This window comes from Poecilia latipinna, unplaced genomic scaffold (genome assembly GCF_001443285.1).
Source record: "Poecilia latipinna isolate Pla-1442-1.1 unplaced genomic scaffold, P_latipinna-1.0 Scaffold1803, whole genome shotgun sequence".
NCBI lineage: Eukaryota > Metazoa > Chordata > Actinopteri > Cyprinodontiformes > Poeciliidae > Poecilia > Poecilia latipinna.
The window spans coordinates 4090-29864 of NW_015114419.1; the positions used below are offsets into that span (position 1 = coordinate 4090).

Genomic DNA, 25775 nt, shown 5'->3' on the forward strand with positions numbered 1-25775 from the left:
TTAAGTTGCAAAAAAATTGAAAAAAAAATTCCTAGGAACCTTATTTCCCCTTGTTGAGGGCCCCCCCCCCCCAAAAAAAAAAATATTACAGTCTGAAGGAGTAATTAGGAAAGAAGGATGGTGACTCCATGACCATCAACCGTTCAGCAGTAGCATGTTTTAGTAGCTATCGGGTCTACATTTAATTGTTTAAGTAAGAAAATATTGACACAAAGTGTAAAAAAAAGAATTCAGTTTTTCTTCATGTTTTCAGAAAGATTGGAGAATTCTATGGGTTTCTAATGACAACTCGTTTTCAGAAATCGATCTCGCTGTTGACAGACTCAGACTTCTCATAAACATTCAACACAACCCTGCTTAAATCATTTAAACCTGTGTTTGGCTTCAAGGTTATTCACTCTTAAACTAAAACTTCCAACAGTTATATTTGCATGTGACAGACCTGGTGGTAATGGGTCATAATTAGACCTGTTCTCTTGTTCCCAGTCTTATTGGACTGTGGAATGCTGTGTGACAAAGTTCCAGCTGTCATGAATCCAGATGTTGAGTATTTATTGCTTAATATTTAATCAAGGTAGTCGGTGGTGAAAAATGTCCCATACATGAGGATATGCTTAACATTTTTAACAAATTGCAGTTAAGTGTAAAGAAAGCTGACCATTAAGCTCTACTGTGTTGTACTATTGAATTAATTGAAACATGTAAGTACGTCTGTTTTTTACTCTATAGAACATTTGAGGTGTCCTTTTATTGATTTGACTAGTAAAGCAGTTCAGTCAGAAACTGTAATTCCTATGTTTCATTGCGTTTATGTAGCATTCATTAACATTAGAATCATTGTAAATAAATTCCCACTGATTAAATCGTAAAATCAGACAACGTTAATAAACAAGGATGTGATACCTCATAGGGGGAGGCATTTATCGTATCGTGGTAAGTTTCTTGATTTATCAGTGTCACGAACGATAAATTGCAATTAATGTTTGAAAGCCCCGCCCCAGTCAGTCAGTATCATCGGGATTGTTAGTTTTACTATTTTCTCCACTGATTGTTCAATAAAAGAACCAATACATTTTTGGGGGGTGGGGGGTGATTAAAAACCAGTTAAAATGTGAAGTTTAGAAATACAAAATACATTGATTCATGTGGCGCTACAAATGAGTGTTTTTCGGGAGCCGTATTTGTGTTGGTGGGACTATGTCATTCCTTAAAATGAAATAATAAATAATTCTTAATGTCACCTTTATTGTTATCAAAGTAGTACCGATAAAATATTGTGATAAAACTTCAAGTCCATATAGCCCAATTCCTCATATGCTGTCTCCTCGAGGTGGCGGCGGCTCGGCTGTTAGAAGCTGCACGGTGAAACAATCCAAACTGGTAGCAGGGGTGTCTTCGGGGATGGTGGAGGGCGTGTCTGTGGAAACCGACAGAGGAGTGGGTGTGAGGACCTGTACAGGAGCGGGTGGGGTGGCTTCCCGCTGGAGGCCCTCGTATGCGCCGGTGCCTTTTGGTTTCGTCGTGATTATTGCCATGCCAGCATCCGGAGAGTCGGGTGCTGCGCCGAGAGAGCTGTCCACCTGGAGAGCAGTCTGACAGGGACCCTGTGGGAGGGGTTGTAGAGGGTCTATGTCTGTGGAGGTCTGTGGATCCTCAGGCACCGGCGGTGCTGCCGAGTCGGTTGTGGATGAAGAAGGATTGGAGTCCAGGAGCTCCGTCTGCAGGCCCGTGTCTGTTAGCGCCGGTTGTGAGGGTCCGAACTGGACTTCGGTCTCCTCCGATGATGACATCGACTCGCTGGACTCTGATGATTTTGAGGAATCGTCTTCCACATGTAGGCAAACCTGTTTAAATAGAAAAAAGGTAATTGGCCTATTTATTAAAGCTGCAATATGTAAATTTTATTTAAAAAACAAAACAAAACACAATATATAGTGTCATGTAAAAAAATGGAGTTCCTCTATCTCCTAACAGTGCTCCCGATGCAGACTAGAAACAACCAATAAGAGGCAGAAGGCGGGTCTTCGTGATGTCAATCACCCCCAACCCTTCTCTCTTGTGCTACTAGCCTCTGTGTTCATGAATGCTGGGCTAGTTAGCATAGCCACCAATGACGATGGAACTGTTTTACTGTAACTGCAAGTTGTTTCTCAACCACTAGCACACTGAACTTCATACACAAGATTGATTGACAGCACTAAGAACCTCCTCATGGCTCTGATTGGTTGTTTTTGACCAGTTGCAGTGCATTTTTGCAGACTGCTATAGTAGATGGAGGAGCTTGATTTATTTGGGGGGTTTTTTCACAGATTATGTGTCTCGTATTACACTGTCACAACATGGTGACAGTTGAAATAAATATGGGGGAAAAAAACTTTTTTGTTTTTAAATATAAAAGTTACATACTGCATCTTCGAGTAGTAAAAGGTAGTCAGAGAAGTAGAGCTACTCACCGGTTTAGATGTCACAAACGTCACCATAAGTGCTGCCCAAAATGCAGCCCCTGCAACTTCCATTGTCCCCTCTGCTATATTTGAAGAAACAGGTAGAATGTAAGTAGGTGGATGCTTCGTATGACAATACAGGTCATCAGTTTACACTCGCTCATCAACTACATTTGTGCCATTTTATTTCTGGGCTCTTGACATATCTGAACTGGTCATATTTCAGGATGAACAGGTTATCAACATAACGACAGTGACACCATTGTTCCATAAGCTTCCAGTTTATAACAGGTTTGAAATGTTGACGGGTTTTTGGGATGTTCTTGAATATTCTGACTCATTTCCTTTCATTTTGGTTTCAGCCTGTACACAAAAGCTGTTTGGAATTGTTAAACCATATTTGTTTTGCCGTCATACCCTGGAAAAAGAACTATTCAAGCAAATCATTCAAGTCCCTAAAAGTAAAGACATTAATTCCAATAAGGAATGTATGTCTCTCCTAATACATGTTGTACTGTCATATGAAAGGTAATCCTCTTTTCAGGCTTACCTCAGCAGTACCTCCAAGACGATGCTTGCCTCTTCTATGTCCAGAATGAACTAAACATTTGAGATGGGTCTGTTTTTATATGGCTGTTTACATATGTGGGGGCTACACAGCAGCAATCCATCATCTGAGGGATGGGGGGGGGGGGGGTCCTTATTATATTGTAGATAAACTCTCCAACTATAGAAGCTGAATCATTTAACACCCACACACGAGTTGAAATTAAAGAGTTTAAAATTCTTACTGGAAAATGAGAGAATGAGCGGACCAGAAGTTGCCTCACAGCCAAAGTAAACATGATTTGTGGTTTTTGTGTAAACAATAGGAAGAATTTGGTCCAGACTTTAAATAACATCTAGATTCTGGGCTGAATACACTGGGGTGCCATGGAGATGTTTGCAACAAAAATATATGCATGGAGTTCAAACAGCCTCACTGTGGAACACACAAAGCTTTCCTAGAAGCAGTTTCATCTCACTAACGATCAGAATGTGTTACCATCACTGTGTTTTCCCTCATAACTTAAGCTTTCCTGAGGTAGCAGAGTCATCTAATGTGTTCAAATTTTAAAAGCCGTCAGCTAAGGAGCATCTTAGTTTTCAGATGCCGAGACATGACCCTGCAAATTTTAGTTCAACACTGAATGTCTCCCTCTACACTCCAAATACACCTTGCATGTAAAACAAGGTGTACCCAATAGCCACTATCAAGTACATCTTGAGCCCCCTTTGACAAATTTAGGGCAGACTTTAGTCCATATTGACATGCAGTTCCTGCTCATCAATGAGATGCAGCTCATGTTCCATCACATCCCACAGGTGATCTGGTAGAGTGCTGGCTTTAAAAGCTAGTTGGATATATTCCAAGCTTTATGACATGGACCTTTTCCCTACTGGAAGTAGCCAACAAAAGACTGAAACAGTGCCAAAGGGATAGACTGTTATTTAAGCAGGGTGTGGCATTTAATTAAGGGGCCAAAAAAAAAAAAAAAATCCCCCACCCCGTCAAGCAGGAATGAAGTATGCTTATGCCGAATTGTTACCAGACCAAATTATCCCTCAGTTATCATATCTTGCTTTGCTTCCTGTTAGCCGACAGCTTTCAGTGTGAGCATCTGCCCCTCAGCATCAAGGTTTGACATGAGCAGTCTCTCTCCACTTGTAAAATGTCAAATAGTCTGCACCCCATTTGTCTCATTGCATTGTTCGTGTTCTTGAAGTGGACAGTACAAGTAAAGCTTTGGTTCACTTGAAACTGAAGTAAAATCTCAGGCAGGTTAGTGCCATGTTTGCAGAGATTCTAACCCTTGTTCCCATTTCAGAGCTTCCTTATAGGTCACAGAATTCACTTCTGGGGGCGCTCTACATGCATGTTTAAGGACTTTAGAACTCCAACACTTGAGTATGACAATTTACCTTTTCACAACTTGAAATTAATATTTTATCCGAGCAGACATCACTAAACAATTAAGTGTCAGTTTTTTTGCACAAAGCGTTTTAAATATTGAAGACGCATCAAGCCAACTGAAAATGCAAACTCTTTATTAAAAAAAGTTATGAATTAATCCACAGAAGATACTGGTTCCTGCAAGAAATGACAGGAAGTTAGAACTTCAAAGACAGGAGTAAAGAGGTTCCATGTTCATCATGTCACCTCTTGCTTCTTTGAAGTTGCCTGGGTATTCTGTGTGCCACTTGTGGTTTCCACTTTTTTCTGCAGTTCAGACATGCTGGTTTCCACTGTTGCATCTGGTCTCCCTCCCCTGTATTAAGGATACAATTAAGTTTGTGGCACCAAGAATACATACACTTCACATTTAAATTCAGAATAAGTGTAAAAACCTTGAAGTAGCATTTTTGAGGACCACTGCCATCACAGCAATGACAACTATGCCACAGAGACCTGCAGCACCATAGATAATGGGGCCCTGGATGCCTTTTGCTGCAATGTTCTGACAAGATGCTCCACTGTAGTTCTCAACACATTTGCATGTAGTGACCCCATCAATTTTCACACAGCTCCCTTTCCCACTGCAACGATTCTGGCTGCACTTTGCCTCCAGGACTTCAGCGTTTTCCTCTACAGCTTTGCCCAGGTTCATCTTCGGGGATGGAGTGTGAGGAGGAAGTGTACTCTGATTTGAAGTAGAGACCTTTGTTTCTGACTGTTGCTTGGCACCAGCACCTTAAAGGAAAAACCAGTTTCAAGCAGAGGTTTAGTGAAATTTGAAGCCAGCCATACAGCTTATCCATTTTAAACGTTACATACAGTTTTCATCTGAGTGATCGGCACAGTCAGCATGGCCGTTGCAGAATTTCTCAGCTGGCAGGCAGGTTTGGTCCAGACATTTTCTACCACCAGTTGAGCAGCTCTGATCAGGGCTGCAGTTTGTGTCTTTTGCATTGAAGTCATGGGCACATTTGCACGTCCGTCCTGTTGGGGTGGCGAGGCACAGGTGCTGGCAGTTGCCATTGTTTGCTGCACACTGGTTGGAACCTGAAGGGAATGAGACTAGACTTTAGAATTTTAAAGCATCACCAAATCCTCTTGGGAATTAAGCCATCACTTACCAGACTGCGTAGACTCACTGTAGGCTTTCAAGCCAAGTACTCTTGTGCCAACCTCAAACCATAGTTTTTGCTGCTGATCTTCTCTGTACCAAAGTCTTGTCATATCTGAGGGTAATTGACAGGCATGGCATTTAGAAATATACAATTTAAGTTGAATATTTGAGGTAGCATGTTCCCTCCAGCAATATTGACATTACCACCGACAGTCATCCAGATTGGCATGTCACCAAGAGCTACAGCAGTCAGCCCAGCTCCAGCCTCTAGTTCCTTGTATCCAGAGCCATCAGTCTTGACTAGACTGATTTTCCCCATTCCTGTGAAACATTTAGGCCATTTAAGAAAAAAAAAAAAAAAAGTAGTGAAACATTACTCTGATGTAGTTGTACCTGTGTTAGCCCAGTAGATCATGTCCCCAGTACTGGAAAAGACTAGAGATGCTGGTTGAACTGCATCTTTCCACACAACTCGTCGCTCTCCACCATCCATGTAAGCACATTCTACTGCAGCCTTGCTGCCAGCATCTTTCAGATTTAGGTTGGTAAAGCAAACTTTTCCACTTTTAGGATGAAGGGCAATGGAACCCACTCCAGCAATCCCATCTTTTATTAGAATGGCTGTGTATGCCCCGGTTTTTGACGTAACCTGCAGTCGGGGCTGTTTGTTGCTGCTCCAGTATACATTAAGGGTCACCCAGTCAAGGGCCATGGCAGTGATTTGGTCATCTAGCAGTTTGAGAATCTGCCCTTCAGCAACCAAGGCCAAGTCTCTCAGCTTGAAGAACTTTATTGAAGTTGTGTTGGCATCCGTCAAGACCAGAGTGTTGTCATGTGTGCTGTAGTCCATGATTTTTGCGTCACTTATGCCAGGGATTGTCATTGCCAGATGGTCAGGCAAGCCTTTTAACTCTGTTGCCTGTTGGGCTTGAAAATAGATCTGCAGAAATACATTAGTTATGCAAGTCATTAAATAATTTTGAAGTTCCATTGGTTTAAGACTCAATTTGTCTTTAGCTAAGATTTCTTTGACATGACCTTAGCATCTAATGCTAAGGTCAGAGAGCTGCTGACCGAGTTTGCAGGACCAGAACCGATTTCCCCATATTCCCTTGGTCCTGTGGAAGACTTTGAATAGTGCTACACAAATAACCACTTGTGTTCCAGCTTACAGGTAACTGAGTCACCATGCTTTTCTGCATTCCCTTTCCCACAGAATATAAATTCTGAATTTAAAGCAACTACACAACTGACATCTAGCACAAACCTTTGTGACAGCAGGTGGTGACAACAGCAGCAGGAATGTTGATTTGGGCAGACTGGAACAGAGCAGACCATCTTCAGCCAAAGACATGCCACTGGGACACTTGCACACAGCCTGACGTCTTTGTGCCAAAACACACATGTGGGAACAGGCCATCTTCTTACAGGGGCTCTCTGTGTCCATCTGCATTATTGGATGTATAATCTAGAAATGGGGAAATCAGAAACTGGTTTTGACCAAACCAAGATTTGCACCCGACAGGTGAAGACATTGCAGCAGGACACTATGTAGAAAGTTAGGATCGTCTTGAACATCTGGGTCAGTTCTAGTATGCATTTCCAGTTCCAAGTTGGACAAAACTCACCTTAATAGCAAAAGGTTGGCCAGGTCTCTTCAGGATAACCTGCCTGTTCTTACCGGAGAGTTTATTAACAGCTTGCACCACTCTCCTCTTGGCATCAGACCAGTAAAGCAAGTCATTGAATACAGCCACAGAAAAGGGATTGGTAGTCTCCTTCAGCTGGAAAATCTGAAAGATAAGTGCTTTAAACTGATGAACTTTGTTAGGTTACGTTATTGGGGAGGCTTTTGAAGCTAGTTAATCCTGAGAGAACTTTTGGCTTCATTTACCTTCACATTGTCACCGTCTAGCGTGGAAGACCCAATTGCTTTCAGTCGTTCATCTGTCCAGAAAACCCTCTCTGAAAGGACATCTACTGTAATGCCACCTGGCCAGCCCAAGCTGGAGTTCACGATTGCCTTCCTCTCAGACCCATCCATGCCAGCTCGTTCAATCTTAACCAAGTTACCAATTTCTGTCCAAAACATCAGCCTAAGAGAGGGACAAGTATGAATGTCAGCTCAGTACAGTTTTTACTTCTAAGGTCTTTTAAGCCAACCCTTTTTGTGGCAGCAGGGCCAGAGAGCGAGGCTGGTCCAACTCTTCATCCAGGATGATGCTTTGGTCCAGTGACTTGACAGATGCTTTTGCGAGGCTGATGGCAACAATCTGACTATTTACACCATCAATCCAGTACAGGTTCCTTGCAAGCCAGTCTACAGCTACAGAGTCTGCCCGGACACCTTTAACAGGAACATTTACATTATGCTTTAAACTGATTCAGATGCCAGTAAAAGTTTTTCTTGTCACCCCAAACCTTTAGTGAGAATTCCTGTAGTCTTCTGGTCCATAGAAGACCACCTGATTGTTTCAGTGTCCACACCAACCCAGAAAACCTTCTGGTCCCGCCAGTCATAGTCTACAGACAAGATTGCCTTTTTGGCAGATGAAGACAAGACATCAAGGCTTCCGGTGCGCAAACCATACATGTACAACTCTGTCTGGACAGATGCCAGCAGGAACGGTTCACCTATGAAGAGATTGCAACAATCGACAAGGTATAGAGTGAAAACATGTAAGCTTGATGAATGCACACAAGGTTTCAAATGAACATTTGAGACAAACTCGCCTTGTAGCATTTAAGAATTCAGGATACAGCAACCATTGAGAAAACGGTTGCAGTGTCCCAGTTCACCTTATCCCCCAATGTTGGGATACTTTACCTGTGATTTTGCATTGGTATTCATCCGCCTCCATTATAAAGCCTGGATGGCACTCACACTGGTATGACCCAGGTGCATTAATGCACAGATGACTGCACACACTTTGTGCCTGGTTGTCACACTCATCTACATCAGAGCACGTTTGACCATCTTCCAGCAGCCTGTACCCTGCTGTGCAGCGACAGCGCTATAAATAGAATACAAGATTCAAAGTCAAGCCACTACTGTACAGTCTTTTGCTTTTTCACAGTTTAAGTGGTCTCTCACCGGTCCCTGGGGTGTGCTGTGGCAGCCCTGTATACAGCGGTCAGCAGCAGTACAGGCCATATGGCAGCTGCCCCCCTCATCTGAACCATCTGCACAGTTTGTAACGTCATTACAGACAAGGACCGGATCCAGACACTCCTGGCTGCCACACTGGAACTCATGAGGGAGGCATGTTCCCATGCCACCTGGGAAGTTTAACCAAAAAAAAAAAAAAAAGTCAGAATTTTAGGAACTAAACAGCAATCATTTACAGTTATCCATTATTTAAAGAAAACTATGCATTCAAGTACAGTTAAATATGCATACTCACATTCTGTCTCATCACTACCATCGTCACAGTCTTTAATCTCATCACATCTCCAGACTGTAGGAATACACTGGGTGTTTGACTTACAAGACCACTGGAAGGCACCACAGCTGACTGGTGTCACAGGACAATCCTACAGTAGAAGGGATATCATGAGTCCTTGTGCAACTCGAGAGCGAAGGAGGGATTAAAAAAAAAAAAAACAGGACCTTTTCATCCGAGCCATCTTTGCAGTCCTGGTCTCCATCACAGAGCCACTCCTGCACCAAGCACTCCTTGCTGTGAGGACAGCGATGTTTGGTTGTGCAGACCGGTGGCTTGGTGCAGCCGTCCTCATCCGAGCGATCCGGACAGTCAGGATGACCATCACAACGCATTGACGCCAAAACACACTGGCCACTGAGGCACTTAAACTCTGTAGAGCTGCACTGCAAATCAGCTACAGGAGGGCCGTAGCATGTTAGAGCACCGCGAAGGAGCGTCGTCACAAATTGTGAAGTCGTGCGAGCATACCACAGGTTGCCTCGTCACTGCCGTCGCTACAGTCCTGCTCCCCGTCACACAGGAAACTGCTGGGGACGCAGCGGCTGTTTTCGTCACATAGATGAGCGCAACCCTCCATGCGCTTGGCACAGGCAAGTTCGTCAGAGCGGTCCTGGCATTGTGGCACGCCGTCGCACACTTTACTTCTCTCAATACATTTTCTTCCGTGGGCGCATTGGAACTGGTCTGTAGCAGGATTATAAAGAGTACCAAAATATGAATGCAAGGTGTAGCAGTCATCACCATCTTAGATGCCTTTTTGTAGTGGTCTAGCAAGCGCCTATACCGCTAGTTGTGGCTTAAGAGTTTACTTTAAGCAGATTATAGCCAGTTTAGGTCACCTACCAGTTCCACATTCTGAGACACAATCTTCCTCATCTGAGCCATCTCTGCAATCTGGTTCTCCATCACAGACATGATTGTAGTGGACACAGTCCGACTTGTCTTTGCACATCTGGGAGCCCAAGCCACATCTGAGGGGACGAGACTGACCGGAAGGGGCCGTTGTAGGTCCTGTAATTGTTCCAGCTTCCTTTTGGTCCTCTGAAAACCATGCAGCACACACGACTGAAGTTGAAAACTGCCCACCCTAGAGTCAAAGAGCAAAACAGAAGCCACATACCACAGTTTGCCTCATCAGTGCCATCCAGACAGTCCTTCTCTCCATCACAGATGAAGTTTGCAGGCAAGCAGTGGCTCTTCTCATCACAGTGGTGAGCGCAGTCTTCAGGGTGTTTCTGGCATTGTTGTTCATCTGAGCGGTCCTGACACTGAGGTACACCATCACATACCTGATCTTTGTCTATACACTTCTTACCATGGGCACACTGGAACTGGTCTGTTTGGAAACAGGCGTTTGGTTGAACTTCAGGCAACATGCATGCACTTTTAAAAATTCATTGCAACAAGACTTCACTGAAAGCATCAAGGCAAATCACATTGGGCCAGCAATATAGCCATGTAGGACGTTTATAGATGCACAAATTTTAGGAAAAGAAAAATTCTAAGTTATATACAAGGAAAGGAGCACTACATAACTTCAAGTTTATACTGAGCAATAGCTCCCCCACCTTCTTGAAGGGGAAAAAAAAAGTTAATGCGATAGGTTTGAGTTAAAGAAATTTGTGAACAGTACATAGTTCAGGTAGGAGTTAATGTTAATTTGAACTCAGTTTATGAGTCAAGTTCTCAGCTCTACATATCAAATTCCAGTCTGAGCAGGCTTTTGCTTCATGTAAAGAAGGCTAAGCTCCCAGTTAACCCTTTGAGTCATACCAGAACTACATCCTGCTTCACAGTCCTGTTCATCAGAACCATCCTTGCAGTCCTCCTCTCCATCACAGACATGGTTGTAGGGGATACATTCTAAGCCATCCTTGCATAGACTATACCCCATTCTGCAACGATTAAGACAGCTTCCAGCTGGGGAAGAGAAAAAAAAACAAAACAAAATTAAGTCAATGGAAAAGAAAAAACAAAGTCATAAACTTATAAATACACACCAAAATTGTGGGGGGAGTTGCTTACCTTGTAAAAACAGTGCCAATAAGCCCACACAAAGCCATAACTGACCACCCATTGCCACAGGGAAGTCAAAATGAACCAGATGCTAGGACGTTCTGGGGAGGCAGCTTATAAAGGCACCAGATTCAGCCAGTTGAGTCTAATTGCACACCTAAGTAGGGGCGGAGCTGCTGGAGATGTTAGGAGCAGCTGTATGGCATGCCAAAAAATGCCACAATTCACAAAAAAAATAGCCAACTATTAAGGATAATGTGTGTGCTAATTTATTTAAGCTAGATGTAAATTAATATAAAGAAATAAAAGAATCTTTTTTAAAAAAATAAAATAAAAAGTTCATTGTTAAAATCCCATCAAATTATTTTAGTATTTATTTAAATATTTCAGAGTCCATGTACTGGATCCTGAATTCATAATAATTGACTTCATAATAAAGTGAGGCCTGTGAATCAACTATTTGATTATGTACCTTTCCCGATAGTTAGACATGAGACTTGAGTCAACTTTGAATATTGCAGTTTTAACACCATCCACTCTCTTTAAGCGTGAAAAATAACATGATTCCAAAAATGAAAGGAAAATTGTTAAAATGTAACTTAGACATATTTTAAAAATTTAATATTTGACCTGTATGGTTAAGTTTTTTTGAAAATAAATAAATAGTTATATAAATACATCTGCACAAATATTTATTTTACCTGTTGACCTTAAAAACATGAAGTGGTTGGAACTAATATTGCTCTTGGAAAAGGTGATTAGTGTGAAGGTGACAATACTCCTATGTTCTGTAGAGGTTGTATAAAAATTACTTTAGATTGTGGGTGTGGTTAATCCAGAGAACAATAAACATGTCAAAGAGAAAAATATCAACTACTAACTATAATTTGAAAACAAATCTTATTTTCGGCCTCCCCTCATGAGTTGGGGTTTTGAACACTGGGCTACCTGTCTCAGTCATAAGTAAGTATTAATTAAACAAGCGCTGAACATGGTAACTTAATTCATTTTGCTAAAATATTTCTTTCTTTCTTTCTTTCTTTCTTTCTTTCTTTCTTTCTTTCTTTCTTTCTTTCTTTCTTTCTTTATTTCTTTCTTTCTTTCTTTCCATTAATTTTGAGGTATATTAATGGATATTTAGTCAAGTTACTGTGGCCACTGTTATTTTCGCCTCACTTCTAAATTTCGGCACAAAAACACTTAAAATCACAGAACGAACACATTTCTGTGTCCAATCAGGAGGGATTAAGAGTTCTTGCGTCACTGTGACGTTTGTAGCCTGTTCCGGTGTAGCTAACTCAGCTAACGAGCAACTGTAGCGCTGGTAGCAACTTGAGAGGAGCCCTGTATGGTTTGGCTGCTGAATTGTACTCAGAAAATATTTTTATGAGTGTTTTTTTAGGTCTCCGGACGGTAGCCGCTGTTGAAGCGGAGCCTTGGATTGCAAAGCTGGGGTAACTATTGAAAGGCTTTTCGTTGCTTTTTCGGCTTGGGAGTGTGTTGTTTTGAAGCTGCGGTTGATGTTGCTCCGTTAGCCAGCGGGAGCCTCAACTCTGTTTGGAAGAGTTTGTCCAAGATGCTAACAAACCTAGATGCAGATTTTTCAGGAAAAAGATGGGTAGCTGCGCTGAAATGAAGAAACGTTGCATGTACATCGCCAAACAGTTTATTAAAAATAATAATAAAAAAACACTGGGCCTGAATCAGATGGGTTTTGTGGAAAACTCGCTAGGTGCCGAAGTAGCCCCACTTGACTGTTGCGCACAGGAGGGTTTTCCGCGGATCACAACAAAAGGATTTTTGATAACAAGCTGACTGCTAGCTCCGTGAAGCTAACGTCAGCTCCTTTAGCTCGAGTTTGCATTAATAATTAATCGAACTTGCATCTCTAAAATGTGCCTGCTTTTCTTTGCCACCTGTTATTTTAACAAATGTTCTTTGGAAATGTTGGGAGCTAACGCTAGTCATTGTGGTGTTGTGGTTTGAGCCCAGTAGGCCCCCCCCAGGCAGCTAACAGTTGGCCCTCTCAGGGCAACCAAGTTCTTGTAGCTCGGCTGGCCTTGTCTCAAAATACACTACCCGCTTTCAGTCATTTAGCAGCATTCTTTCAGTTGCTTATCGGGCTCGTAAATTTGTCTTGTTTGGAAACGGAAGCCCTGCAGTTATGTTAGCTTACGAGCCAGTTAGCTCGGACGCCTATGACGAGCTAATATTAGATGGTCAGTTCTGGTCACCATATCTGTTGTTTAGCATCAGATTGTAGTGATTCTGTTCTAGTTTTTGAGAGTTGCTACTCTTGGAAAAGTTTAGAGACCACAGTGGACATCAGTGTGGAGCTCTCCGTTTTATATACTAGGTTTAATTTAGAACTTACCAGCGAAATTATCCAGTTCTGTAATAGTTTATAATTTGAGATGAGCCTCTAATTGTTTTTTTGATCGTTGAGATCTGACTTAATGATTTTGGTTTATTTTTATTTATTATGGCTCTGCTGCAGTTTATCGTTAAAACCGTATAATTATTTCCAGACTAACATATCTACGATTTTCATCCAAATCACCCGTTTTTACTTGGATCGGAGCTGACTCGGGTCAAATGCTGAAAAGATCTGAGTTGGATCTGCTGTTTGTGAAGTACATCAGTGCACTTCGACAAACTCATCCTGTTTAAACAGCGTGTTTTGGATTTGTTAAAGATGAGATGAAGGTTATGAACATATGGCTGGTGGCTAATTAATTGGTTGATTAAATTTTTGGGGTTTGAAAAATATATTTTTCTTTCTGATTTTGTGATTTATAATACTTTTTATGGGTTTTTTTTCCCCTGCAAGGTGTCCAAATCTTTTGAGTGACTTCTAGCGTTGGCTTCCACCCTTTGATTCACTCATTACCAGAAGGGCCCCTCAGAGAAAGGGCCCGAAGCTGTAGCTCCAAGTTCGCCCTCCCCCCGCCGTGCGCCCCCTGCCTCGTCGGTAATCGAGAGCTCACACCAAAACCTCCTCGAGGCTCTCGGTGGGTCGAGATGTCGTCCATCTTGCCGTTCACCCCTCCTGTGGTGAAGAGGCTCCTGACGCTGAAGAAGACGTCAACCGGGCCGGGTTTAGCGGGAGGCGGCGAGCAGAATGGGCAAGAGGAGAAGTGGTGCGAGAAAGCTGTGAAAAGCCTGGTAAAGAAGCTGAAGAAGACGGGTCAGCTGGATGAGCTGGAGAAGGCTATCACCTCCCAGAACTGCAACACAAAGTGTGTCACCATCCCGAGGTGAGCTTCCTCCTCTTGTTAATGGTTGGAAACTTTTTTTTTTCCCTGTTTCTCTCCCTAACTTGACTTCATTTCCAAAGACGTGTTTGAGCGTTGGGTTCAGCTGAATATTACAGTTTGCCTCCCACTGTGCCCAAGGCGTCTGCAGGGTTTGTTAAAGGTCAGGAGAAGTCGTTCCCCTTTATCGGCCGACCTTGATGACCCAGACTAAAACTCAGTGGGAACATTTTTGGGAAAGATTTGCTTCCTGGAATTCCCTGGTGTTTGTGTGTCTGATGAAGCAACAGCTCATTTGTCAACTTTCCCTTTTGGACACTTTCTGTAAATGTTTTAAGAATTTCTGAATCTAGGTTTTTTTATTATTATTATTAAAATGATTTTGATTAACTTTCCTCCTCCTCTCATTTCCTTTGTTTTGTGCTATTTGGTGTGCTTCTTGCTGGACACTTATCGTATCGTTTCCCATTTATCTGGATAAATTTATCATCATAATAAGAGTTTTGATTTATCGTTGTCACAGTAAATTCCAATTGATAATGTTTAACGCCCCCAAAACTGTCCACATTGATGGAATTGGTACTTTTACTGTTTTCTCCAGAAACATAAATAGCCTACCAATAAAGCTCAAGTCTATACGTTTTCAGTTAACAACAGTCGCCTCACTGTTGCCAACTCAGCGACTTTGTTACATTCACCAACATTTCAGATCAAAACAAAAAAAAAAATGCTACCAGCCAAATCGGTGGTCAGGCTTTTAAAGATCGGTAATCAGCGATTGGCCAGAAAACTGCAATTGGTGCACCCTCAGTTGTTATTGTCACTTTTGTTATCATCACAAGTGATAAAACCTTTAAGTCCATACCCCCTCCACCCCCCAAAACTCCATATTTTGTTTGTCTCCACATAAGTTCTGAGATATTTATCTGTAGAAAAGCTATTTTTAGTGTTCAATACAGAGCCACAACATGGAGAATGGATTTTTAACATCACTCTTATTTTTCCTCAAGTCCTTCAAAACGGCTTCTTTTGATTGAAGTTCATTTCCACAGTTGAATCTGATGGCTTTATTTTGCCACAGAACTCCAATAAGAGTTTCCACATCCTTACTGAAAAAATACTAATGTTTCTTTCTTTTTTTTCCTGGTTGTGTTTCTTCCCCGTACACAGCAATTGCTCTGAAATATGGGGACTGAGTACACCAAATACGATAGAACAGTGGGACACGTCAGGCCTATACAGCTACCCCGACCAAACCAGGTGAATATCCTCAACTCGCATTTGGTGTTTCACAACGTTTTAAAATTGGACTTTAAAAACATCCTTGTTGCTGTTCGCCGTCCAATCAGATCCCTAGACGGCCGCCAGCAGGTCTCGCACAGGAAAGGCCTTCCTCACGTCATCTACTGCCGCCTGTGGCGGTGGCCGGACCTTCACAGCCACCACGAGCTGCGCGCCATCGAGGCCTGCGAGTACGCCTTCCACCTCAAGAAGGACGAGGTGTGCATCAACCCCTACCACTACCAGAGGGTGGAGACCCCAGGTGAGAGCAACGCTTGTCGGCCAAATCGCTGATACACGTCTGGTTGTAGCACTGCACAGAGAGCAGCCGAAGAGGCAGTCGTCAACTTTTTAAGTCGTTCAACGCAAAGTAAAGCGTTGCGTTTTGACGCAGGAAGGAATTTGTTTCTGGATGTTTTAGTTCTCTCCCTGGTTTAGCACACCTAGATGCAATGATGGCTCATTAGAGGCCTAAGAAGAACATTGACCTGCTGAAAAGGTTGTTACTACCACCAGAGAGGGACCTAAAAGGATGCAGGATGCCGACCCTCCAGGACCAACTTTGGGGCACCACTGGTTTAGTGGTGCCCCAACAGTCCAAAAGGACTGTCAAACTCCAGTCCTTTTGGGCCACTGCAACTTTTAGATGTGTCTCTACTGCACCACACCTGAATAGAATAATTAGGTCATTAGCAAGACTCTGTAGAACTTCTCTACATAAGAAGGAGGTAATTAAGCTATTTCATTCCAGTGTTTTGTACCTGTGGCACATCTAAAAACTGCAGGACAGCAGCCTTTGAGGACTGGAATTTGACACCCCAGTTTAAGAGAATCAATCACATGTTGGCCTGATGTGCAGTGTGTAGAAACAGGAGCTTCAAAAATGATCTTGGAGATTCTGGCCTTTGACTTTCATCATTTAAGAACAAAAGGTAGTTAATTAAATGAGCTCAAATTAAGGCCAGTAAAAAGTAGTAAGAAGTAACTAAAGGTAGTTGTAAATTTTTCATCATCCCTTCAAAATATTTTTAATTTTCCACTGATGCTCACTTATTGTTTTAAGTTCGTCTCCCTAAAATCTGTATAAAAAATTACTACCATACTGGCAGGACCTGAGCTGTCACTGGTAGACTCCAAGCTGCTGTGCGCATGCGTAGTGTTGGAACCGCCTAGCGTGTTGAGACTAGCTAGTTATTTTGCGCTTCGCCATGGGAAAGTATAAGTTTTTACAACTTTGGCTCGGTGATCCGAGATTCAAAGACTAGAAATGACCGAAAGGCATTTTGTAAAGTATGCAGGAAAAAAATCTAAATTTGACCTGGGACGACTTGACGGTGATCAAATCAGACCGACCGGATCAGCCACCATTCATCAGCAGTGGATTCCTGCGTGGGTTGAGGCTCCACCGTGGAGCAGATCCCCGTTTCGGTTTTTGGTGCTAAACGAAGCGATGCAACTGTAAACTCAAGCTCAGCTACGAGCTAAAGTTTTACCAGCGACGCGACGGGAGCTGCAGACAGGCAGCAGACCTTGCTGACTCTAAAGCCAGCGCTCAGAGCTGAGCTGCTCTGAACACCGCAGCAACTAAAGTAAGCTAAATAACACCAACTGCAGCGCTAACAGACTGCAGTGTGAACATACTCAAAAGTGAAAATTCCACTGCAATTGTAGTAAAAGTGGTAAAACTTTTACGTACAAGTTTATCATTCATTATTACTGATGCCATTTAGACACGTTTCATGTTGTTTACATCCGGAAATTTCGCGAAGGGAAAAAGACGATCCTTTTCCTTGCCATCTGTAGCCGCGATAGAACGGTTCCGTTAACTAAGTGAAACTTTCTTAATTTAGAGCAGTGCGCCACAGCAAAGGGGAAATAACTCAGAAAATCCGTCAATGAACAACTCGAATCCAGTCGTATTCCCCACCCCTCACTTTCCGTGTCTGCTAGCTACACGGAGACTCGTTGCCATAGCAACAAACAGCTCCACTGTTTGTGAGGATCCAAAACCATAAAACCCGCAAACGTTTCCCACACAAAGGACAACACATTCAGTCCTTAACAGTTTCATGTTTTCAGGCTTGATGTTTATTTTGCTATTATAAAATGATCATCTGAACACAGCGGTGGATGATTAGCTAATTTAAACAGCTGCTCAAATTGTAACGATCTGACAGAGTTGGTGTGTTGGTCACAGAAACGCCGAATTTCGCTGCATGGACATTTGTTTATTTAAACTTTTCAATGACTTGTGAAATATGATGCCCTTGAACCTTGTTATCAAGTTGTCCTAGTGTTGACATTTAGTAGCAAACTAATATTCTGAGAAAAAAACATCAGCTTGTGAAATTGTAATGTCATTGCATTTTTCTGGTATTCTTTAAAAAAAATAAAATAAACTAAAAATAGTGCTTGCCGTTTTTAACGTGAGGTTTTGGTCAAGTTAGTCACAGTTAGACCTTCAAGTAAGTGGGATAAAGTTTTGTTTTACGTGAGCCGTCATCTTACATGGGTCAGTGAGCCAATTGCAGCTTTCTCGCAGATCATAGATTATCAATCTATAAAAAGTTTGACCTGCCAATTTTAGACGGTGCCATTTTGTTGATTGAAATGTCGCTAAATATAGGAAGAAAGTCTCTGAGTTGTTAACAGTGGGGTCACTATTGATAACTACAAGCTTGCAGACATGACCTGGTGGGCCGGTCTATCGGTCAAACCTCTCGCTGCAGAGCAGAAGAGGAACATGGCTGATTTTTAGACCTTTGCTGAAGTAGAAAAGATCAGAGGATGAGATTGGCTTCACGTAAATGTCGACTGATCACCGATCTCCCAAAATTGAAGACATCGGTGCGAAATTGGCTCGATTTTGTGTTGGTAGTAAAAATATTGTAGAGGTAGTAAATTCAGCTCTAGGACTCCTGTATAAACTCTGAACAAGTAAAACAGAGAAAAAATACAGCAGCTGAACAGACACTGCAGAGGACTGACCAGAGAAACAAACAAAAAACACTCCAACCACAGTTTAAAACAAAACATGTCACAGTTCAACTTCCTGTTTCGAGTAAAACATTTCCTGTTAGTTGAAAAAATGCATCTCAATAAATTCTTAATATAATTAGCTAATATTCCCAAGTCTGTCTTATAATCTTTATGAACTAATTATTCATTTATTTCCTATGAAATCTGTTAGATCTGGTTTTAAGTTTAAAAAAAACCATTTTGCAACACGGTGAGCTCACGTCTTCCTGCGTTTCATCCTCCACCATAGTGCTGCCTCCCGTTCTTGTGCCAAGACACTCAGAAATCCTGTCCGAGCTGCCACCTCTGGACGACTACACTCATTCCATACCCGAAAACACAAACTTCCCCGCAGGAATCGAACCTCCAAACAACTACATACCAGGTAGAATTGTCTGCATTTGACTGCCGCCATCATTTGATGAAGAGTTTTTCTCTCGAACTCCAATTCAGCATCGTCTGGCTTTCTTTCGTTTTTCTCAACAGAGACGCCTCCACCGGGTTACATCAGCGAGGATGGAGAGGCCAGCGACCAGCAGATGAACCAAAGTATGGACACAGGTACCCTCGACTAGCACGTCCTTCTCCCTTGGTGCTGATCAGATGGATGGTATTGTTTTGAAATGAAGTCATGGTATTATCAGAACCGCCTGTTTAGAGCTGCACAATCTGAGGAAAAGACGTGAATATTGGTGGGAACTGCAGTAACGTCATGACTTGCTGTAAACAAACACTGACAATGTGAAATTGTTTAGAGTTTAAAGTTAACATGAGCTACATTCAGACAGCAGGCAAATTAAATGTAATTAAGCCATTTCATTCCAGTGTTTTGTACCTGTGACACATTTAAAAATGCAGGACAGCGGCCCTTGAGGACTGGAGTTTGACACCAGATTTTTATTTTATTTTATTTTTTTGACTCTTTACTTCCTAAAACCTTTTGTGTTGCATTAAACGACAAGTTTCACCAGACATATTACAGATGTAGAGAGGCCGAATGCAAGACACTTAAACAGTGAATGGTTCTTTGTGATATGTTTATTGCAGAGTATATAGATATCAATTTTGATATAGTAATGATGATAAATGAATAAGGCCGTCACAATGTGACGATCTGCTGTAAAACTCTGTTGGTTCTGTTTTTGCTTCAGGTTCTCCACAAGAACTCTCTCCCAGCACTCTGTCTCCGGTCAATCACAGCATGGGTGAGATGTGAACCACCTGCTTTATCACTGTTCAATATTATGTCAATTTGTTTAGATGACGATGCGTTTGCCGATATCACAAAGTATGCCACAATACGACTACTATTCAGTTTAAGTCACAAATGTGAGATAAAAATGATATATCATCCATCCATCTATCGCAGTTATTTACATCTATCTGTGTCAATGCACAAAAAAACCCCAACTAAAACACGACTTGGCCATTTTCTTTCCAAGCTCTTTCAGGCCCTGTTATAGTTTTAGCTTCACCTGGTTCAAATTCTGTAACGATAGCAAAAAAATCTTAAGCACCTTTTGTGCTTTACTAATTTCAGTTACTAATAATTTAACAATTTCCATTATAGCTGCAGATGCATCCTTTGCTACAAATGGTCATGTATTCACTAAAAGAATGCTGTTATTGCATTTTAGGCAATGAAATATTTTTCTTATTTAAAAAAGAAATGAATCATTTGTTTATTTATATCTTTAAATTTATTTCTAATATCTGTTTTAAAAAGGCCTAAGTGGTTAAATTAAAAAATATCTGCAGAATGCATCAAAAATTTTTTGTGTGTTTTTCATCTGGTCATGTGACCGGTTTGTGGAATGGCATTTGTGTTACCATGACGACTGTAGCTAACTACCGATGCCGTGCTCCCGTCCCGCAGACCTGCAGCCGGTGACATACTCGGAGCCGGCCTTCTGGTGCTCCATAGCGTACTACGAGCTCAACCAGCGCGTGGGCGAGACGTTCCACGCTTCTCAGCCTTCGCTGACGGTGGACGGATTCACGGACCCGTCCAACTCGGAGCGCTTCTGCCTCGGCCTGCTGTCCAACGTCAACAGGAACGCCACTGTGGAGATGACTCGGCGGCACATAGGTTGGTTCTAGTCAGCAGAATATCTGTTTCATTTTTTCGCTTCATAATTATTCTGTAAGTTTATCTCAATAGTATCCAAGTAAGATAGAAGTTTGAAAATTAGTTCTAGATTTTGGGGCACAAATTCGCATGTTTTCCTGTTTGTAAGGCATGATGAATTAGATTTTTTATTTTTTTTTTAACAGGAAGAGGAGTTAGACTTTACTACATTGGAGGGGAGGTGTTTGCAGAGTGCTTGAGTGATAGCGCTATCTTTGTCCAGAGTCCAAACTGCAACCAGCGGTACGGCTGGCATCCAGCGACAGTGTGTAAAATTCCTCCAGGTAAGAGGCTGAAAATGGCAGCATGTAGGAGAAAGACGGACTGTTTAGTCAGATAACACTGAACAGTTATGATAATTAACCTCCTTTTAAAATGTATTTTTAATGTAAGTAAGTTCAAAACTTCTTTATTGTTTTGTATTCACAAGCTGTCACAAAAGCCTCAAAAAGCTGAACAGTAGTTGGCACTTTATTCAGAAATAAGCCTTTTTTTGTGTGTCGCCTCTAAAACTCACGCTCCGGTTCTCACGGCTTTCTTCCTCCAGGTTGTAATCTAAAAATCTTCAACAACCAGGAGTTTGCGGCCCTGCTGGCCCAGTCGGTCAACCAGGGCTTTGAGGCCGTCTACCAGCTCACCAGGATGTGCACCATCAGGATGAGCTTCGTCAAAGGCTGGGGAGCCGAGTACAGGTGAGCACCGTCGCAACTAGCATTCCCTATGCTGTGTGCGCTAGAGTTTTCAGTTAATTAGCAAGATTAGCAAGCAGCATGTCCTCACATCGTTAGAAAGTCTTCAATTCATGTATCTTAAATGAAGGCCTTAACATGGCCTTAAAACGGGAGCACAATAACAACGAGATAAGATGCAGGAGCCAGAGTTCGTATTCACATTCTTATAGTCAGTTCAGTTAATTTAAAATGACCCTGAGCAATAATCTGTGTAAACATTTCTACATTCGCTGCACCCCAAACAAGCATTGTGGCCTTAACTACGCTACTCACAGGTCTTACAATTTTGTCATGACATGACAATCTTGTGTGTATTTTATTTTTTTCTTGCTGAACTTTTCTGTCATGCACAGACATATTTGTCGTGTTTGGTAGCTAGCTACTATTAAACCTTCGCTATCTTGCCAGCAGGGCTAATAGTCGACCAGAGTAAGTGCAAATGTACCCCCAGTTGGCTGGGCAAAGTTTGTATTTGCCACTGGCTCCCTTCTTTTGCAGTAGTAGTTCACAATCACCCCATATATTTTTAGTTCTTCGGTCTTAAAATTTAAAAATCTGGCAGTAAAATGGTCTTTTGAAAGTCCTAAATGTGACTTGCTGAAACCTGCAGAAACTCTGGCCATGATTTAAATATGCGGCACAAAAAGGTTTAAGTGTTCGAGTTTTATGTAAATTTAACCTGGGATGCTAGCTAGAGACTTGGACTGTAAATGAACATTTCAAAATGCTAAAGAAAATACATGTTATGATTGCTTTGGGAAAATCTTAGAGCTGCTTTAGCAAATGGTATCCTGCTGCAGGCCGCTGCCACCTCTGGACCCACCACTCCCAGTACCTTTTCCATTCCATAAATTCTTTACTTTTGTACCCAGAACCTTAAATGTACCTCTACAGGTCCTTCTCAAAAAATTAGCATATTGTGATGAAGTTCATTATTTTCCATAATGTAATGATAAAAATTAAACTGTCATGTATTTTAGATTCATTGGACACCAACTGAAATATTTCAGGTCTTTTATTGTTTTAATACTGATGATTTTGGCAAACAGCTCATGAAAACCCAAAATCCCTGTCTCAAAAAAATTAGCATATTTCATCCGACCAATAAAATAAATGTGTTTTAATACCAAAAAAGTTAACCTTCAAATAATTATGTTTAGTTATGCACTCAATACTTGGTCAGGAATCCTTTTGCAGCCTTCAATGCGGCATGGAGGCAATCAGCCTGTGGCTCTGCTGAGGTGTTATGGAGGCCCAGGATGCTTCGATAGCGGCTTTAAGCTCATCCAGAGTTTTGGGTCTTGCGTCTCTCAACTTTCTCTTCACAATATCCCACAGATTCTCTATGGGGTTCAGGTCAGGAGAGTTGGCAGGCCAATTGAGCACAGTAACACCATGGTCAGTAAACCATTTACCAGTGGTTTTGGCACTGTGAGCAGGTGCCAGGTTGTGCTGAAAAATGAAATCTTCATCTCCATAAAGCTTTTCAGCAGATGGAAGCATGAAGTGCTCCAAAATCTTCTGATAGCTGCTGCATTGATCCTGCCCTTGATAAAACACAGTGGACCAACACCAGCAGCTGACATGGCACCCAGACCATCACTGACTGTGGGTACTTGACACTGGACTTCTGGCATTTTGGCATTTCCTTCTCCCCAGTCTTCCTCCAGACTCTGGCACCTTGATTTCCGAGTGACATGCAAAATTTTTTCATCCAAAAAAAGTACTTTGGACCACTGAGCAACAGTCCAGTGCTGCTTCTCTGTAGCCCAGGTCAGGCGCTTCTGCTGCTGTTTTTGGTTCAATAGTGGCTTGACCTTTGACCTGGGGAATGAGGGACCTGTGGTCCATTTCCTACACACGCCTGTGCACAGTGGCTCTGGATGTTTCTACTCCAGACTCAGTCCACTGCTTCTGCAGGTCCCCCAAGGTCTGGAATCGGCCCTTCTCCACAATCTTCCTCAGGGTCCGGTCACCTCTTCTCGTTGTGCAGCGTTTTCTGCCACACTTTTTCCTTCCCACTGACTTTCCACTGAGGTGCCTTGATACAGCACTCTGGGAACAGCCTATTCGTTCAGAAATTTCTTTCCGTGTCTCACCCTCTTGCTTGAGGGCATCATTGATGGCCTTCTGGACAGCAGTCAGGTCAGCAGTCTGACCCATGATTGCGGTTTTGAGTAACGAACCAGGCTGTGAGTTTTTAAATGCCTCAGGAATCTTTTTCAGGTGTTTAGAGTTACTTTGTTGATTCAGATGATGAGGTTAATTGCTCGTTCAGAGAACCTTTTCATGATATGCTAATTTTTTGAGATAGGAATTTTGGGTTTTCATGAGCTGTATGCCAAAATCATCAGTATTAAAACAATAAAAGACCAGAAATATTTCAGTTAGTGTGCAATGAATCTAAAATATATGACAGTTTAATTTTTATCATTACATTATGGAAAATAATGAACTTTATCACAATATGCTAATTTTTTGAGAAGGACCTGTATTTATAACACGTGGACCTGTTTTCCGAAGTGTTTAAATGATGTGTTATTGTCCTTCGCATAGTTGCTAACTGAAATCCTTTCCAGTTTATGCAAGATGATGTTTAGTTTTTGCTAGTTGACAAACTAACAGACTTTTTTTAAAAGTCTGGCTAATGTGCTTAAAATGCTGATACACACATGTGGCTTTGGAAAAGTAATTGGTACACTAAATGTCTAAAGCATTAGCAGATGGAATGTTGGGAAAACTCGGGACCAAAACTGCTTTTTTTTTTTTTTTTTTTTTCCCCAGGCGACAAACCGTGACAAGCACTCCATGCTGGATCGAGCTGCACCTGAACGGCCCGCTGCAGTGGCTGGACAAAGTTCTCACCCAGATGGGCACCCCGAATGCACGCTGCTCCAGTATGTCCTAAGCTGCAAAGGAAACGCCCAAAATGACCCTGATACAAAGATGGCTACACTCCAAACTGGAAAAAGAGAGAGAAAAAAACAGAGAGGAAAAAAAAAATTCATAACAGAATTTGTTTTTGTAACATTCTCCGTAGTATTTGGGGCTCGGTTCCACATCCCCGTTTTAACTTACACCCCCCCCCACACACACACACACAGAAGAAGAACATCAATACATAGTTCAACTCACATATACACACATGCAGACTTATTTTTTTTTATGGAAAATTAAAAAAAAAAAAAGAGTGAGATTGGCACTTTGTTACCCACCTATGTCATGCACCTTGTTAAATTGCTTTGCCCCAAGTCCTTAATATTAGATCTATTTGTGGTACAAATAAAAACAAAAATGTATATTGATTGTTGTCTGGGAAGTAGAGGAAATACCAAAAATATCTGTGAATAGGTTCTCAGTGTTGAAGATTGCTTGAATGCTGAAGTGATATATATATATCTATATATATATTTTTTTTTTCGTTGTTCCATCCCACCACATCCATTGTTCTGAACCTAAGTTTACTTTTCTCTGGGAGACTTCTCTGTTGTCAAGGGGAGGCGGCTTATTGAAGAAACGATGGCCTTGGTGGCTGTTTTTCTCCTGAAGGAAATACCACAACGTGTTTATGGAATTTGATTCAATTGCCTCTGCCAAAATGGCGCCCGATTTATTTCTTTTTTTTAACTAACACAGTGTGTCGTTCTAAGACATACCTTCAAGATAGACATATAGGAATGTTGGTAAAATAAATATTTCCACAGCTCTAAAGAAACTGCACTATCAGACTGGCTGTAGTTTTATTGTAGTTGGTATTTTTATTTTTTTGTTTGGTCGTCATTTGGCACTCTTCGTTCTCTTTAGCTGATTTGCATCCGATCCGATTCGCCTGGTTTTCTAGCTTCCAGCCAGGTTTTACAGAGCATGCTGGGCAGGGACCAGAAAATATATCAGAAGTTATCAAAAACTATATTTCTTTTTGGACATTTTTGTGTTTTTGTTTTGTTTTGTTTTCTAACACGGAGACTGCTTGAGCTCTGGAAGGCGAAACGGTTAAACGCCTCATCAGGAGAACTTTGAAGGCATCAGTGTAAATTAATTCTGTCCATAGTCAATATCCCTGTTGTTTTGCTACTTTGTGTTATTTTGTGTATTTGTGTGTGTGTATACACACACACACAAATAAAAATAAAAAAATGAATTTTCCATCATTCATTTTTTATTTTCAACACCTCAGTAATTTCTAAAACGAGAGAGAGGGTAGATCATTCCTACATTTTACCCCAAATTTCTAAATGGCATATCTTTTGTCTCAGTGGGGAAAAAAAGAGAAAGTAATCACTGCCCTTACATCATATGTAGCTTATATCTAGCCTTTTTTGTTTTTTTGTTTTCCAAAGAAATCTG

General features: G+C 41.7%; 3 protein-coding genes across 5 annotated transcripts; 1 reads left to right on the forward strand and 2 right to left on the reverse strand.

Annotated features, from left to right (window-relative positions):
* Nucleotides 1–1225: 1225 nt before the first annotated feature.
* Nucleotides 1226–4272, reverse strand: LOC106934408 (proline-rich receptor-like protein kinase PERK8). The gene is made up of 3 exons (XM_015014287.1): nt 2995–4272; nt 2454–2527; nt 1226–1844 (listed from the first exon to the last, which is right to left on the reverse strand). The coding sequence occupies exons 2-3, from the start codon at nt 2514–2516 to the stop codon at nt 1311–1313; spliced, it is 597 nt and encodes a 198-aa protein (XP_014869773.1). The 5' UTR covers nt 2517–2527; nt 2995–4272; the 3' UTR covers nt 1226–1310.
* A 243-nt stretch (nt 4273–4515) lies between these two features.
* On the reverse strand, nt 4516–11137 carry LOC106934420 (very low-density lipoprotein receptor-like). Its single transcript, XM_015014306.1, has 21 exons — nt 11026–11137; nt 10774–10920; nt 10121–10336; nt 9844–10041; nt 9469–9684; nt 9165–9394; nt 8959–9088; nt 8649–8833; nt 8382–8568; nt 7976–8188; nt 7718–7901; nt 7449–7650; nt 7183–7347; nt 6822–7022; nt 5948–6494; nt 5759–5875; nt 5562–5666; nt 5260–5487; nt 4833–5175; nt 4645–4753; nt 4516–4575 (listed from the first exon to the last, which is right to left on the reverse strand). The coding sequence occupies exons 1-21, from the start codon at nt 11075–11077 to the stop codon at nt 4552–4554; spliced, it is 3999 nt and encodes a 1332-aa protein (XP_014869792.1). The 5' UTR covers nt 11078–11137; the 3' UTR covers nt 4516–4551.
* A 1131-nt stretch (nt 11138–12268) lies between these two features.
* LOC106934411 (mothers against decapentaplegic homolog 2) lies at nt 12269–24602 on the forward strand. Of its 3 annotated transcripts, none has more exons than XM_015014291.1 (11): nt 12269–12470; nt 13847–14273; nt 15441–15530; nt 15620–15813; nt 18820–18954; nt 19056–19130; nt 19721–19774; nt 20446–20658; nt 20844–20981; nt 21245–21389; nt 24213–24336. In XM_015014291.1, exons 2-11 carry the CDS (start codon nt 14038–14040, stop codon nt 24334–24336), a joined length of 1404 nt encoding a protein of 467 aa, XP_014869777.1. In that variant the 5' UTR covers nt 12269–12470; nt 13847–14037. The 3 variants fall into 3 exon arrangements, with proteins under 3 accessions (XP_014869777.1, XP_014869780.1, XP_014869778.1); XM_015014294.1 differs by having other exon boundaries at nt 12270–12470; nt 19056–19118; nt 24213–24602; XM_015014292.1 differs by lacking the exon at nt 12269–12470 and having other exon boundaries at nt 14038–14273; nt 24213–24602.
* The last annotated feature ends 1173 nt before the right edge of the window (nt 24603–25775 follow it).